Here is a 16,678-nt window from a genome sequence, read left to right as displayed (position 1 = left end):
GGGCATAAATTAGTGTTTGTGCCCCAACCAAGTGATTCCCCTTGGTATGGTGTAATTCCTGATGACTACTGTACTTAAAGAAATGACGGGAAAGCCTGAAACAGTTTGGGCTGTGTTAAAGAATACCATGTATTGACTTTCAGGCTTGTCAATTGCACAGTTTTTGTCTTATATATTTATATATCTACATGTATATTTGCATGTTTCAGTAAACCACTGCAGTCATGTTCCGTTATCTTAGCAAAATATAAAGAAACGGTGGTTGGCTCAAGACTTTCTCACAGTACTGTAAAGTAGCTAAGCTATGATTGAACGATGACATTTCATAGGAGGGCTTTAGAGAATGTCAGAAGCTTTAATTTTACAGTATGTATACATTTGGCTGAACTATTTCTGCAGTGAAAACTGGAAGTAATGTTTAAGATATGAAAGGTTCACTGTGCAAATAAAAAAAAGCAATAATTTTCATACAACAATAAAAGGGTGACGGTGAGAGTAATCGTTTTCCTTGTCAGATTCTAGCACATTCGCATAACTTGTTGAACTTCATATATTCAGCGCTGTGTATACACTGTTATCCCCAAGCTGTACTGCTCTCTATTAGTTTTTACAAAGGTGTAAGGCTTTCTTGGGAAATTCCCTCAATAGTCTCATAATTATGTCTGGATGCAATATTGGCTCCTAGTGTTCAGTCGGCTGAGGATCGTCTCACCACATTAATTGTGTGCGATATTGCAGCAGTTGCAGAAAAGGTTTAGGTTAAACGCCTTTTATTTTAGGGGGCATTATACATGAATACAGTAATTTGTCATGTTTTCTAGAGTGTTCTTTTTGAATGCCACAGCAGCAAAAAGCAAAGGACCTGGGGTTGTTTTGATTTGCCTTTAGTTATAGAGAAAAACATTCCGTACAAGCCAGCCGCCTCGTTTAAAAACTTCACAAATTCAGCTTTAACTGGATTGGCTGTCCCATTCCTTAGATAAAAGCCGGAGAGACGGCGGCGGTCATCGCCCGGGAGCTGGCAGAGCAAACCAAGAGCAATCTTCAGGCGGGGGACATCACCTACACGGTGAAGGCCATGGTTCAGCTGGTGGATCTGCTTGACGTGCAGCTGAGGAACCTCACACCAGGTGGCAAAGACAGTGCAGCACGGAGCCTCAATAAGGTATCGGAGGAAACTGGTTTACACATATTTATTTGAATGATTTGATTTGCTAGAGCTGCTTTTGTGTGTAAGCATCCATTAATTCCGACTGTTAAGTTTCCGGTCTAGAGGCCTGCCTACCACAAGGCTTCAATCGGAACCCGACCAGTAGATATTCTTTTAATTATCTGCCGCTTGGCTCTGTGCTGTTGAGTAAAATGATATTCCCCGTTTTTCCCTGTAGTCTGCCTCATAATAAAAACCGACTTTCAATTTCGAGCACTTCTCTTACACTAAGTGCAATCAATTTTTACACTGATGCAGTTTTAAAAGTTGCCGTCCAGGCGCCAACATTTGCCCCGCTTGTGTTTTTTGTTTTTGCTAATGCGACGGGGTAAGATTCCAGCGGGCTGGATGCGAGCGGTGGGGGGTGCAGAGCGTTTCATATTCGCTGAACTTGAATCTAATGTATTTATTACCCAATTCACAGCAGAGCACAGTAAGGGGCACTCAGGCAGAGAGAGCTAAAATAATACTTTCTATCTGCTGAGCGGCCAACAGAAAAGCAAACATCAGTGAAATTCAAAATGTCAATCGTTAATTTCCTGGAGCGGCATCACTTGTAGACGAACTCGAACACCTGTTCTCGGATTGCTTTTTTGGGACTGTTTTTTATTTCATTGCTGCAACAGACACAGATGTCCCTATTGAGGTTTTAGTGCCAGTTTTCTCCAATGGAGAGGGAAGGCAGTAAAGATGGCCAAAAGGCCTCAGAAGGGAAACTTGATGAGTGAAATGGCATCGGAGCAACTAGAGTTTATAATACCTCTCGAAAAAATAAATACTGGCTTCACATAAAACAGACTGTTTGAGGGAGAGGCGACTAACGTGGTGTCGGTTGCCACCTAAGTCTTTAGTCTCTTTTTTAAAGTTGATGAAATGGCAAAAAAAGAGAGAAAGCAGCCGTATTGAAGGGGTGAGGCGGAAAAGCTTTTGCAACAGGGATAATTTATTCAAGAGGTCAGGGCTTACCAGTGATTTATAATTCTCTGTCTGCTGATATACAGTCCATTTTTTGCAGTACGGTGCATCTATGGAACAAAAAAACGTCCCTACGGGTTTTTCTTGTGCTCCGCATCCCTCGCCAGTGAGACGTCTCCCAACGGAGACACCGGAGTCCACAAAACTCTTCTTCTTCTTCTTCTTCTTCTTCTTCTTCTTCTTCTTCTTCTTCTTCTTCTTCTTCTTCTTCTCTGTTTTGGCAATACCAAAGTTCAATCATTTTGACACAATCTGCTAAGCAAATTAAAGATTTTTTTCTTCTTTTTTTTGTTAATATAATGAAGCAGAGCAGACTTTGCCAGCAAACAATGAAAGGATTGAGTTGGCAAACGGTGAGATCAGTGTCGTTTTCATGATCAAACGGTTAGCTGGCTAACGGTGCGGATGGGAACGCTTCCAGAAGAGTGGGCTGTGATGTAGAGCAAGAGGCTCCTTTATGGGGAAATGGTACTCTTTGGAGCTAATCTGCATGGGATTTAGCACGGTACTAGAACCTATCTGTTAAGCCACACAGCAGCTCTGTTGGCTACACCGCCTGTATCAGAACTCAATTAAAATGATTCACTCCCCATGCAGTCCTAACAGCACTTCTTTGTGCCTCAGCTCCCTGTCTGTGTTTTTTTTTTTCTTCTTTCTTTCTTTCAGGTATGCTAAAATGCTATTAGCATTAACTCTTCTTCGGTGGTGGCAGACGTTTAATGGATAACTGCACCGTGTTCTCTTGGGAAATTTCTCAAATAAAACATAAAACTTAAAATGTGACAACCTAGAAATCAAAGTTAAGAGTGTCATGCAGTATGCTTTTTCCTACTGGTCTCATATGTCTAATTTTAGGGCTAATTAACACGAGTCTCTACTTTTTTTCCCCACATATTACGCAGTCATTGTGCCAAGTGCTTTTCATAAAACTGTAGAGTGAATGTTTTAGTTTCTCACTTACTTTGAAATCTGTACTTCAAGCTGAAATGTTTCATGTGGAATTGCCTGACTCTTTTTTTTATGCTAACTCTTGAATTTCTTTGGGTTGCAGTTGCAGAAGAGAGAGCGCTCGTGTCGGTTTTATGTTCAGGTATTTGGACCAAATTTTATTCCTCACTTCCTGCTCTTCGTTTCCTCATTGTGGTAACTTGTGCTGTCGTTTTCCATTTTTAACCACAGAATGTGAAACTTGGCCTTTTGAAGTGGCGCCCAGTGCCACAGTATCAAAGTCACTACATGTGTGTGCCATGTGTCGCCTTTCCTTGCAACGCTTGTCTTAAATCAAAGGGTCAAATTTCATTTTTGTCATCGTGTCTCAACTTTTAGTTTATTATTCATATTTTTCACCCACCACCCTGCATGCATATGACATGTAATGATAGTTTCTTGGCACGAGCCTGAGAGTTCCTCTATTTTGAGATGCCGTAGATCCTTTGTGGATTTTCTCAAGTGTCTCAATCATTTTAAAAATGCCCCAGAACTATCATATCAGCACTGCTTTCCAGTGAAATAACCCACATAAGTGGAAAGCATCAGTCAAAAATAATGCTTAGCACATGCCTGCATCTCTCAGCAAAAGCTTAAGAGCCAAAAGAACTGACCTCATTATACCAACAAGTCAACTTCTAACTACTCTTCTAGCTACTAAGTCAGCCAAAGGTATGACATGTTATGATTCTGCATGATGCATAATACATATTTGTCCCAATTTGGGGGGTTGAGGGGTTCTCTTGCTTCTCTCAGCTGTTTCTCGGGCTACCGAGTGGGATTTGTTGTCCCTGAGGTGACTTTTTAGCTGCCATCAGGATAATTTCTACCTTGACAAGAGAACTATGGGAGAAGTTGACATCCCTGTCTTCATGCAGATGGTTTCAATTAAGCTGCACACTGCAGCCAGATGTTGTCTTTTTATATGTAGGCTCAGTAGCACGCATGCTAAGAAACATGTATTTCACACTGATCCCTCCGAGGCATGTCAGAAGGCATTTTGTTATTTATGGTTTTATATGGTTGAGTGTGCTCATATGTTTAAATGGGTTTCTGAGTGAAAGATGCTTTCAGCACAAATCAGGTGGTGTTCTGTTTTTCTTGTTGTCGACAGATGCCACAGGAGGACTAGAAATGCAACTATTGTCGGGTCTTTGTGTAGCCAAAGATCAGGGGCTCTCAAAGTTTTGATGTCTGAGTGCCAATTTAGAGAGCCAACATATGTATAATTGAAAAGAAATGCAGACATCAAAGACTTTGAGTTGGTATTTGTTGGGTTTCTCTTCAGGGGTTGAGGCTATAGGTTTGTAATTGCCATGTTTCTCTTTATGTTAGGTGGATGTTACATTTCTTGAAAATATAAGGAAGGTTTAGTCTGCTGTGATGGGTAGAAAAGAAATGCTCCCTTGAGCTTGTTATGTGCTGCTATATCATAGCAGAACAAGAACTGTGGCTGAGTGAAATGTACAATGGTCCATTCATTCCCTGTTGGAGTTAAGAGTGTCAACGCTGGGCCTTAAGTTGATAACCCTCAAGTGCCATAGACTAATATAATATCTTAAAATTAGAAAAACAAATTGTTGAGGGGCAGCATACCTCTTCATTTTGTTTCTTACTATAATGATCGTATCGTCTGTACTATATCCTCCAATTAGCCAATCTGAGACAAATATTTTATGAATATCACACGTATAGCGATTAACATCCATATTTAAGAAAACCCCAAATTATTTAGGTTTTTAATCCTTTTTGATTTTCGCATAAATTGGTGTTACAGTCTCTGCTTGGGCTCGTTTCGCGTGTCACGTTCAGCACATGTTGCTGGCATGTAACTTGGCGCTCAACAAACTTTGTGTCTGTGACTGAGTTTAGTTCAATACACCACAGAATACAAAATGAAATGAAAAAGTGCACCCAGATTTAAAAAACAGACTTTTTTTTTTTTTTACTCATCGTGAGTGCCTGAGCCCACGAGCTCAATAGGAAAGTGTTTACAAAGGTCAAGTCTAGGGCTTTCATGATTAAGGTTATAAAATGTTTTAGCGCAATCTTGGAGCGCAGAATGGACAAACTTTGGTCAAACTTCCTGAAATGCGTTGGCAGAGACATTTCAGGGATATTGACTCATTCTGCGCTCCAGATGGGTTAATTGCGTTAAAAACTGACGCAAACTAAACTGCGTTAGTCGTGATGACCCTAGTTAAGTCAGAAAGATATTTTCCCACAGACTTCTATAGGACCAGAAGTCTTTTTGTAACCATGACAATCACCATCTGTAGGACTTCAAACAGAACGGCGCTTCCCCATTGGCTTCATTTATCCGACCTGGACTGCATCCATGTTTCATGCTCTCTGCGGTGCCGCTAAAAACCAACAATGCCACCGTCACCATGATTGGGTTCATGACTGTTGGCACAATATTTCATGCTAACAGTTACCCAGAGGCTCTACAGTGTAGACACAGCCGTGCCTCAAGAATCTTTAAAACACGCACAGACATCATTATATACCGTCGAAGATTTGGCTTTCATGTTTTGGGCCATGTTTTCACCTTACAATGTAAATCTATACATGACTGTGCACACAGCCCAGCTGCGCACCTTCCTCCTCTGTTCCGTTCCTGTGCTATGTTGACAAATTCACACAACAGTGAGGCGCTTTCACTTGACGAACTGGAATAATGGAGCAACATCTGTGGCCTTAAGTAAACACAGGCATTGACTGCACGCGCTGGCAGCCTTTGAGAGACTTTCATTGATTAGGGAAATTGGGCAATGTTTTCTCCAACAGGACCCTGGTGGTTGACATAAGTGGGATTAGCAGAGGAATACAAAGCAAATGAGAGCTGCACCTGCCTCTGCTGTCCCTCTGCTCGGAGAACACGCGTGGCGCCGAAAACAGACTGTGACAGCGCCGTGGGAAAAGGCAGGCTGCGGGAGTGCAGGTGCGGCGGAGTCGAAGGAGGTGCAGAGTCCAAAATAAAGTGCAGGGCTTGTGGTTGATGTCTAAATTAGATAAGGAGTGATTATTTCCTTAATTGAGGGCTTCTATCTTGTTTAAGTGGTAAACAAGTAAATGACATTTTAATTCATCTCATCGCGAGGTCTTTATCTTCTTCAGCTCGTCAGAGAATTTCAGCGCGAAGCTACTGTATATTTGCCGTTTTAGTCGCATATTCATAACCAATTCAACCTGTGGCAATTTCCCTGCCTCAGCTGAGCTTGTGTAGATACAACAATGATTACGACTTGCTCTTGGCCAACACCCTCAACGACTTCTACTGTCGTTTTGACGAGCCATCAGGCAGCCTTCACACCTCCAACGACCCCAACAATAGAGGCACTTTGGACACTCATTCCCCCACCTCTCCCCCCTCCATAGAGCCATCACCACCTTCAAACTGTTCACCTACAACACCCCCCTCCTCACCCCACACAAAAGAGGATTTCACACCACCTCCTCCGACCACAACTCTTCATATTCATGAAGCAGATGTGAGGAAGCAGTTTAAGAGTCTGAATGCTCGGAAAGCTCCCGGCCCAGACGGTGTGTCTCCTGCCACCCTCAGACACTGTGCAAACGAGCTGGCCCCAGTGTTTTCTGGCATCTTCAACTCCTCACTGCAGGCATGTCATGTGCCTGCCTGCTTCAAGTCCTCCACCATAATCCCTGTCCCCAAGAAACCTAGGATCACTGGACTAAATGACTACAGACCCGTGGCTCTGACATCTGTGGTCATGAAGTCATTTGAGCGCCTAGTTCTCTCCCATCTCAAGACCCTCACGGCCCCCCTCCTGGACCCCCTGCAGTTTGCATATAGAGCCAACAGGTCTGTAGACGACGCCATCAACATGGCCCTACACTTCATCCTGCAGCATCTGGACTCCCCAGGAACCTACGCCAGGATCCTGTTTGTGGACTTCAGCTCTGCCTTCAACACCATCCTTCCAGACCATCTCCGAGGCAAGCTTTGCCAGATGAATGTGCCTGATCCCATCTGCCGGTGGATCACTGACTTCCTGACGGACAGGAAGCAGCACGTGAGGCTGGGGAAGAATGTCTCGGACTCCCGGACCATCAGCACCGGCTCCCCTCAGGGCTGTGTTCTTTCTCCTCTGCTCTTCTCCCTGTACACCAACTGCTGCACCTCCACCCACCAGTCTGTCAAGCTAATCAAGTTCGCAGATGACACCACCGTCATTGGGCTCATCTCTGACGGGGATGAGTCTGCCTACAGGAGGGAGGTTGAACGTCTGGTGTCCTGGTGCAGCCACAACAACCTGGTGCTGAATGCCCAGAAGACAGTGGAGATTATTGTGGACTTCAGGAAGCACACAGCCCCACTCCCCCCCATCATCCTGACTGACACCCCCATCACCTCTGTGGACTCATTCCGCTTCCTGGGTACCACCATCACCCAGGACCTGAAGTGGGAGCCCACCATCACCTCCGTCATCAAGAAAGCCCAGCAGAGGATGTACTTCCTGAGGCAGCTGAAGAAATTCAACCTGCCAACACGGACGATGATGCAATTCTACACTGCAATCATCGAGTCCATCCTCACCTCCTCCATCACCGTGTGGTACGCTGGAGCCACTATCAGGGACAAACAGAGACTGCAGCGTGTTGTGTGCTCTGCTGAGAAGGTGATTGGCTGCAGACTCCCATCTCTGCAGGACCTGTACACCTCCAGGACACTGCGGCGTGCAGCCCGGATCTCAGCTGACCCTTCTCACCCTGGACACAGTCTGTTTGACCTGCTCCCCTCAGGCAGGAGGCTCCGGTCCATTCGCACCAGAACCTCTCGCCACAAGAACAGTTTCTTCCCCTCTGCTGTTGGACACATGAACAATAACCACATGACTGCCCCCGCCACTAACACATGACCCTACGCTGTGTCACTGCATCATTTCATGTCTGGCACTGATCACCACCTGCACTCATGTATATATCTTTCTACGTAGCACTCTTAATTCTTATTCTCATGTATATATCTCATGTATATCTCATGCACATATCTTTCTTTCTACATAGCACTTTAATTCTTATTGTTTGCACTGAAGCACCGCAGCAAATTCCTAATGTTGTAAACCTCAACATCTGGCAATAAACCCATTCTGATTCTGATTCTGATTCTGATTCTGATTCTGATTAATTATGAGTGCCTCTGTATCTTTCCCGCTTGTTTGTAAAGAGTCGTATCTGCTACATGTCATAGCCAATTTAATCCCACTGAACAGAATTTGGTCTTGATAGAGCTACAAAGCATAAAATGATCAACGCACTATGTTCTGCATTTCCCCTGCTGTGCCCTTTGATTCTGCATAAACAGGATAAAAACGACGCCCTGCCTCCCTTGCCTTTTTGGTCATTACTAATGGCAGCGTGTCTATGGGCAGAGACGTTATGGTTGTCCAATTACTGTGATTATATCCGTCCATGTTGTTCTAATGTCAAACAAAGTTGCTTTGAAGGTTTTCTTCCTTTTTATTTATTTCGTTTTAAAGCGAGCGAACGACTGTGCGGGAGTTGAGGGATGTACAGCACGTGAAAATATCCCAAATAATGTCTCATACCTCAGTAGGAGCCAAGTGAGTGTGGATTTGCGCAATACAGGGAGGATGTTGCGCTCCGACCCGAGTTAAACTGATGGCGTGAAAAGATGACAGAGGGGGGCGGGGGAGTGTCGCAAAGCAGGATGACCTCAGAGCAGGCAGAAACACAGGGAGGATCCTTGTTCGGAAATGTAACGAGATGACAAAATGTTGGAAGATGAAGATTGCTACTTCCTCGGAAACAGAGGCCTCCACATCTGGCCTGCAGTGCAGAGCTCTCTCTCTGAATAATGAGGGCTTTCTCCTCACAGAGAGGAAGGTTCTGCTGATCAGTGTTGTGTAATAATTGAGAAAGTCCCGTGGTTATTTTTTGTGTGCGTGTATGCGTGTGTGTTGAGAGGATATCTGGGTTATCCATACACGTGTATGCATACACTGAAATTCTGGTGTTCTTTGGTAAAGTCGTTATAATTTTTAAGGCCTGAAAATGAAAATCTGAACACTTTGAACACAATTCATGATCGTTTTAGAGTGTCTAGTCTTGAATAAAGTTTTCTGTGTCTTGCTTTAAATTAAAAGGCGAAGCAACTTGTGGACCAAAGTGCCGTCTACTGCAGGTTCATTCAAATTAAATACAAATGTTTCGCAGTATTGTTCAGTAGAAGGCTTTTTGGAGGAATCTGTGCAGCAATGAATTTTTTTTCTGTAATGAGAAAAAAGAAAATCAGAAAATCTCACATTAGATTTTCTGAGTTGTTTTAGCATGAATACAGCTGCTGTACAGTTGCCTGTGCAAGCCTCTTTGCAACCCACCTCCACCTAAGCTCCAATTTGCCATGTGATTTCGGATTTAGAGTCATGTCACTGAAGCCTGCTCGGGGTTTAGTGCTGCTGTTCTCCCTGTTTTAGGCTTTCCATTAGGCCATGCTCATAACAATCTTCTTTTAACTGAAATGCAACCAAATAAGAAAATAACAGCATCACTTGTTGTATCACTGATTAACATCTATCCATTTTGTATCTCTTAGTGTAAGTCTTAAGGAAAGGATTGTTTTCTTCAGCTGTTGAGGTTAATAGAGTGTTTCTATCAAGACAGTAGTGAGATGAAACCTGAGACAGAAGGCAGAAATACAAAGGTAACCCCTCAGACACTCACCTACACAGAAGCAACCACCCACTTACTGAAGAAGGCTTGATAAAATATTAAAGCAGAAGGTTTCAGAGATTCTCAAAGAAGAGGGATGATATGGCTAGCAGCTAATATAGAACAGACAAGAAATGATGCTACAGCTTCATTTGAGCCCAGAGACAAGAAGTCAGATAGAAGATGACAGAGAGAACAAGGCATCCCACCTTGTTTATGTTCTTTCCCCCTACCATTTTGAGATCAGCCTTCAACGTCAGTGAGAGGAAACAAGCGAGAGGAACCAACTGGCAAACGGGAAGGGAGGAGTGTGGAGAAATGAAGGGATGAGAGCTAAGTGCACAGGGAGAGCCAACCAGGCTAGCCAGTCAGAGAGGAAAAAGAGGGGAGATCAGCCACAGCCAGAATCAATTTCCCAGACCCAGAGTTCATTTCATCAATCAGCGCACAGATAGAGGCACATACACTACGGGTTAGCTTGGGCTCTTGCCAAGCGCGCGCTAATGTCCACCTCTCCCTTTCTTCCTTCCTTCTGCATTGGTATAAATGGCCTCTGCACTGCACAGCTTTTCATCATGCTTGTTCCAAGTGGAACATTCCAGCAGTGAGTCCAGCTAACGATTAGCATTTCCTCATGTACTGGGAACTGAAATATACTTTTTAACTGCTGCCTCACATTTCACCGTAGAAAAAAATAAACTAGCCAAAAAAAGAAGGGAGGGGGGTCTTTGGGAGTTTGCAGCACCAGAGTGAGATGCTACATTTGACAGATGGAGTGGCAGTGTGCTAATAGCAGCAAACCACCACCACACATGCACAGTAGGACTTAACTGCACAGACTATGATGATAACAGTGGTGTTCCACCTCCCACCCTCACCCCTTCTGCATTTCTCTAACTGCAAATGTGCAGTGTTCTCAGCCCCAATCAAGAAATGATTAAAGTGCATAGGTTTCCAGCTTTAATTCAAAGGCTTTAAAAAAGTGTTGCATTAACTGTTTAGGAATTACAGCCATTTTTATAGATATTCTCCCAATTTCACTGCCTCAAGGGTAAAATGGGCAAATTGACATAACTTTAAATAAGAGGATTGTTTTTTATATTTCAATGAAAGCTCTTTGTAGCCTGCGAGTGCTGTATTTCCTCCACCAAGATGCTGTGCTTGGCCATTTCTGCAGATTCCTTAAATTGCTGCTTGTTTGAGTCTCTCTGCTTTCAGTTTTAGCTTCAGTGGCTGGAAAACATCTGTTGGGTTGGGATCAGGTGAACGACTTGTCTATTCAAGTATGCTATTTCATTACATTTAGAAACTCTTGGGTTGCTTTTGCAGTGTGCTTTTGGCCATTATCTAGTTGCCCTGTGAAGTGCTGCTGATAATTTTTGCAGCATTTGGGGGAATGTAAGAGAGTATAGCTCTCAGAACTTCACAATTCATCCTGCTGCTTCTATCAGCAGTCACATGATCAATAACCACTAGAGGCCCACTTTCACTGGCAGCCATACTTGCCTGTTGTATGGCTGCATGGATAGATGGATACGGATATCACCAATTAATCTAACAAGCATGCCTTTGGACTTGTTAGCTCCTGGGAATTGTTGGGTATTTTAGCTGTCTAGTAGCCTGACGATGTAGGCAGGGCTAGCGTGTTCCTCAGGTCCATCAGTTTAATAAAAAGATTTTCTGGATGTGTTTATTTGTGCTAAACACAGCCATTAACCTTTTAGGTCCAGTGAAAGAGCTTTGATCATTTTTTCTTTGGTTTGTTGTCTTTTCCATTAATTCTGGGGTTCAACAATGGTTTAACATGTGGGTGGATTTAATTTAAGAGTTCAAACATAAGAGCTGTGGACTGCAAAATGACAACTTTCGACGTGAGCAAATGGCCAGGGTCTTCACTGGAAAAGGGAAAGTTGACTTAATGACTGTTAGTATTTCCCTTTAACTGCATTTTTTCACTTTTACTTTATTTAATTAATGTTATTATTTTTATTCATTCATGTTTCAAAGCAAACCTCTTTAACCTACTGCCTGTGCCAAGAAACTTTGCTTTTTGATCAATCCATGGCAACATATTGCAGACTAGAGATTTGCCTTTGGGTGAAAGATCTTGGAGAAAAAGTAAAATGTGACAGCCTGATCTAATGGGAAGACGGGTAAAGATGCCGCTAGCTTTCGTAAATAAAGAACACGGTGTCACCACTGAGTATTCACAATGGATTGCTTCACAAAATAGCGTCCATTGAAATTGTCATTTGGTACCGGGCCGGAAGAATTGAGGCTCGGGTTTGAAATTCATGGTTTTCAGGGGTTTTATCGGTTTTTAGCGTTATTTTTTAAAATCATTTTTATCGTTAACTCGGTTTCCCTGGGTCTTGTCCCGTGTGTTATGAATCAATCTTCTTTTTTTGTTACAGGTACTGGTTTAATTTTGTTGTATTTATCCGCAACACCTTAAAGGCCGGTCCGTGAAAATATTGTCGGACATAAACCGGTCCGTGGTGCAAAAAAGGTTGGGGACCACTGCTCTACATTATGGTCAAACACATCCAATTGGGTCTCATCTGCCCAAAGTTACAGAAGTCTTTTTGTTTGTTCAGACGCAGCTTTGCAAAGCTAAGCCATGCTGCCATGTTGTTTAACCCTTCCAACCAAACTTGGCTGCCATGAACTTGAACTTTTAACATTCTAACTGAGCCCTGTAGAGTCTGACATGTTGCTCTTGGGGTTTTCTAGAGTTTCCCTTAGCCTTGCATTGCACCCTGGAGTGCATTTGCTGAGATGTCCACTCCTGGGAAGATTGTGGCATTGTGCTAATACACAGCTGAATGCTCCAAACCAGACTATTTGCTAATTAAGTACATTTGGTTAGCAGCACTTGGTTACAAGGATGTGCTTATTTTTTCACAGGAGTGCATACAATCACATGACTTTACCTACAAGAAATCTAATAAAAGTATATCCATATACTGCTTGACTAAATATCTGACATTTCGGCAACACGTTCAGCCTTTAAATTGCAGATTGTTTAAGGCCCTAAAAGAAAGTACTCATTCATTGCTGCAGTGTACGAACAGATGAACACGGGGTGACACAGTGTATTGGCACAGAAGCTATTTTTCCTTCGCTGTGACCTTTATCTGAAATTATTTTAGCCGTCAAAATTGTTGCATATTATTTTACAAAACACAGGCCTGAAATGAGCACAAAAAGTATTATGGTAATGAGAGTTTCGGTGCAGAAGGATAAAGTTTGCCTTGGATTTTCCTTCCAACACAATTTGTCTGTAGCTTCTTCATCATAAACCAGCCCGGCTGCCGGTTATTATAAACACTGAAGAATACATTTTTGCATTACAATGTAATGGCATATTGGAACCGCATGCTCAATTTCAGGTCTTATCAGGTCTAGCATATACTGTCAGTCCAACACAGTGACAATATCCTATAGTGTTTGTGTCATAATATCATTCTCTGGTTTAAATGAGGTAAAGATTTGCATGCTCTATACATATTAATAACAGTAATGAGTAATTTGTGTCACAGTGGTTTGGTTAATCTGTTGCATCCAAATGACGCGGCGTGCATCAATGTCAGCTTTATTGCTTTTCTTTTAGCTGATCTAATAAAAAAAATAAAATGCCTGAAGGACCAGTGTGAGAGCCGATCCTTTATTCCAATATTAATTTCGGATGTCACGTTTTCTGATCCAGCCCTCCAGCCCCAGGATTGGACTGGTCTGCCACCTTGTTCTCCTTTTGCATCTATTGTGCATGTGGAAGAAAAAAAGCGAGACGACCTCGTCTGCGAGTCCATCAATCGTTCCCCCCCGAAGAACCATTATTTCAGTGTTTTAAGAAGTGCTGAAAGCAAATCTTGCAGGAGGGAACAAAGAAGGGGAAAAAAAATGTCAGTGCCTGAAGAAAGAGAGCTCCTTAATTGAGAGTGAATCAACCTTTGCCTCTAGCTGAATGTCAGAAGGTGTGATTGGAGATTGGCTGCAGATAATGAATAATTACATCAAAGTTGGTGCACTGCTTGTGTGTGTGTGTGTGTGTGTGTGTGTGTGTGTGTGTGTGTGTGTGTGTGTGTGTGTGTGTGTGTGTGTGTGTGTGTGTGGCTGTATTACCCGGCACGGCTTGCAGTCGGCGTATGTGCCTGCCACTGACTTTGTGTATGTTCCTGTATACTAACAGGTGCAGAGGTGTGTGCTCTCTCTTGCGTCAGCCTCTGAGTGCTGTGTGTGTCTGTGACTGTGTGTGGGCGGATTAATGTGTACAGGGTATGTTTTGAATGGGGAACAGCCAGCTGGTGCTATTTGAAATTCCCAATCAGTGCTCTGACTCCTCTTGCTATCACGGTGGCTGGAGACAAACATAAAGTTAAAATTATAAAGTATCCGAGGCTGGGGGAGCTATTAGATTTATTCCACGTGACTGTAACCCCCACCCCCACCTTTTTTTTTTATGAGGAATGCTTTTAATACACTCGAGCACATGGCTCCTCTTATCGCCTTTAGCTTTATCCCCATGCTGTTGTGGAGTCGTACTAAAGCTCTTATTCCCCTTCATAAATCCATTGATCAAAAAAGAGAGGGCGTTCTGTGGTGTGGCATTACCAACGTTCACGTGCACCTTCACTTCCACTTTCGGGATGTCACAATTGCACAAACTGTCACAATTGCTTTTAAAGAAGCGTAAAGAGGGAATCCAAATTTGACCTTTTTTTTTTTTTTTTAAACTGAATTAAATCTGTGATTTTCATGATGAAGCCCGGAAAAGCGACTATTACTAGCATTATTAGCCACCTACTGCACTGTAATGGCTTAGAAACAGCTTCTTTTTTTTGTCCCAGCGGCGGTCAGGCTCTTTTAGCTCTTTCGGAGCACTGGTACCAGGAATGAATTGCCTTGCTTGACCAATTAGTATTCCATTCCTAAATCTCGCCATTGGCATTTTTAAATCTTTAATGGCTCTTAATTTTTCATCTTGTCTGGAGGATGTTCTTGTTTCCTCCTTGCTTACCCACTCCGGCATTGTTGCGGGGAGATTAAAGATGGCATATTAGTCCTTCGACGACATTAATATGCAGAGAAGATCCGATTCGAATGGCTGCAGATAGCTGCTGCTGCTAGCAAAGATCTTTTACATCCCTTGAAAATTGTTGTGTTATAATTATTAATTTTTATAAAATTTATTTATCCATTTATTTTGTAGTGCGTTTGTGCATTGGGATTGTCTGCATGGAAGAACATTTATCACACCAATTAAAGACTGTTGCCTTAAGTCATGTAAGAATTGGTCTCTGGACTTGTGAGCACTGACTCTGATTCATTTACATGATTATTTTTTTTCTCCCTGTAGATAAAAGCAAACAGCAGCAAAAACACAAGAGAGCAACATCCATTGTCATTACAGATTCAGGTGTCGCTGCTGCAGGTCGATGATCCATGTCTTTTAAGTGAATGGGAAATAGACTCGTGAAATTGCTCAATATAAAATGAAAAAGAGAAAGGGGTGAAAAAAGAAACTCTCCACGCTTCTTCCTCACACAGTCCCACAGGATTGTGCAATTTGTTTCTCAGTGCTCAGCTCCCTTTGATCTTCCTTCACTCAAACCATTTACCACATCGCCACGTCAAGCTGCCGCAGTCCCAGGCCAGCTTAGCTTCCGCTCACTAAATCAATGATTTGAACTCCCTAGGCCATGGTGGAGACCGTCAACAATTTGCTACAGCCGCAGGCCCAGGCGGCTTGGAGGGAGCTGAGCACAGGCGAGCAGCTGAGGGCCGCCACCATGCTGCTGGACACGGTCGAGCAGGGAGCCTTCGTCCTGGCTGATAACCTGCTCAAGACGGACATCGTGCAAGAGAACACCGACAACATCCGTAAGTATGCACAGCCACGCTTGCAGTTTGCATGTTGTCATGTAAAAAAAAAAAGCAAAATAAAACACGTACATGTATGCAAAATCAGATGATTTGTAAGAAAGAGAGTGCCAGTTTACAACACACTGACTAATGCATTCCTTTGAAAGTATACGGTATATGGTAAATGAAACATTTACTATTTTATTGCCTCCTTTTCTAATGATCATTAAGCAATATAGTATGTGTGGTAATGTGTTTAATGTAGTGGCTGTAGTCATTAAACAAAAACGGTTGTTTACCAAGTTAAAAATACACATTAATTATTTGAAGTTATCTAAATGTTTGAATGAGGGGAAAACCTCATGGACGGATTTCTCTTTGCTTTCTTTTTTTAGGGTGGATGGATGAATGGATTGATGGATGAATGGATTGATGGATGAATGGATTGATGGATGGATGTATGAATGAGTGGATGGATGGATGTATGAATGAGTGGATGGATGGATGGATGGATGGATGGATGGATGGATGGATGAATGAGTGGATGGATGGATGGATGGATGAATGAGTGGATAGATGGATGAATTAGTGGGTGGATGGCTGTATTAGTGGATGGATGAGTGGATGGATGGATGAGTGGATGGATAGATCGTTACATGGATGAGCGGATGGATGGATGGATGATAGATGGTTGGATGTATGGATAGACGGATGAATTACAGGTGGATGGCTGTATTAGTGGATGGATGGATGAGTGGATGATAGATGGGTGGATGGTTGGATGGATGAATTAGTGGATGAATTAGTGGATGGATGGATGAGTGGATGATAGATGGATGAATTAGTGGATGGATATATGGATGAGTGGATGGATGTGAAATTGAATGCCAGCGAGCACATTACATTTAATTTGGCGTTCTTTGTTTGAGTGAACCAGCTTGG

At 42.8% G+C, this 16,678-nt stretch overlaps 1 protein-coding gene across 6 annotated transcripts in view; it reads left to right on the top strand.

Moving 5' to 3' along the window:
- The window catches only part of LOC146675131 (adhesion G protein-coupled receptor L3), a 279,742-nt gene that overhangs the window by 195,350 nt on the left and 67,714 nt on the right, over positions 1-16,678 (top strand). For 4 of the 6 annotated variants that reach the window (XM_085400200.1, XM_085400202.1, XM_085400198.1 and 1 more), the window contains 3 exons: positions 980-1,165; positions 3,237-3,275; positions 15,571-15,754. In XM_085400200.1, coding sequence (XP_085256326.1) covers positions 980-1,165; positions 3,237-3,275; positions 15,571-15,754 — 409 coding nt within the window. The remainder of the gene's footprint in view (positions 1-979; positions 1,166-3,236; positions 3,276-15,570; positions 15,755-16,678) is intronic. The other 2 variants (XM_085400203.1, XM_085400201.1) reach the window with 1 other exon arrangement.

This window comes from Rhamphochromis longiceps, linkage group LG3, assembly GCF_057381845.1.
Source record: "Rhamphochromis longiceps isolate RC_006_pf linkage group LG3, R_longiceps_female_GT1.1, whole genome shotgun sequence".
In the NCBI taxonomy this organism is placed as follows: Eukaryota; Metazoa; Chordata; class Actinopteri; order Cichliformes; family Cichlidae; genus Rhamphochromis; species Rhamphochromis longiceps.
Note: the sequence above shows the minus strand (reverse complement) of the source record. Positions and strands in the feature narration are given on the sequence as shown.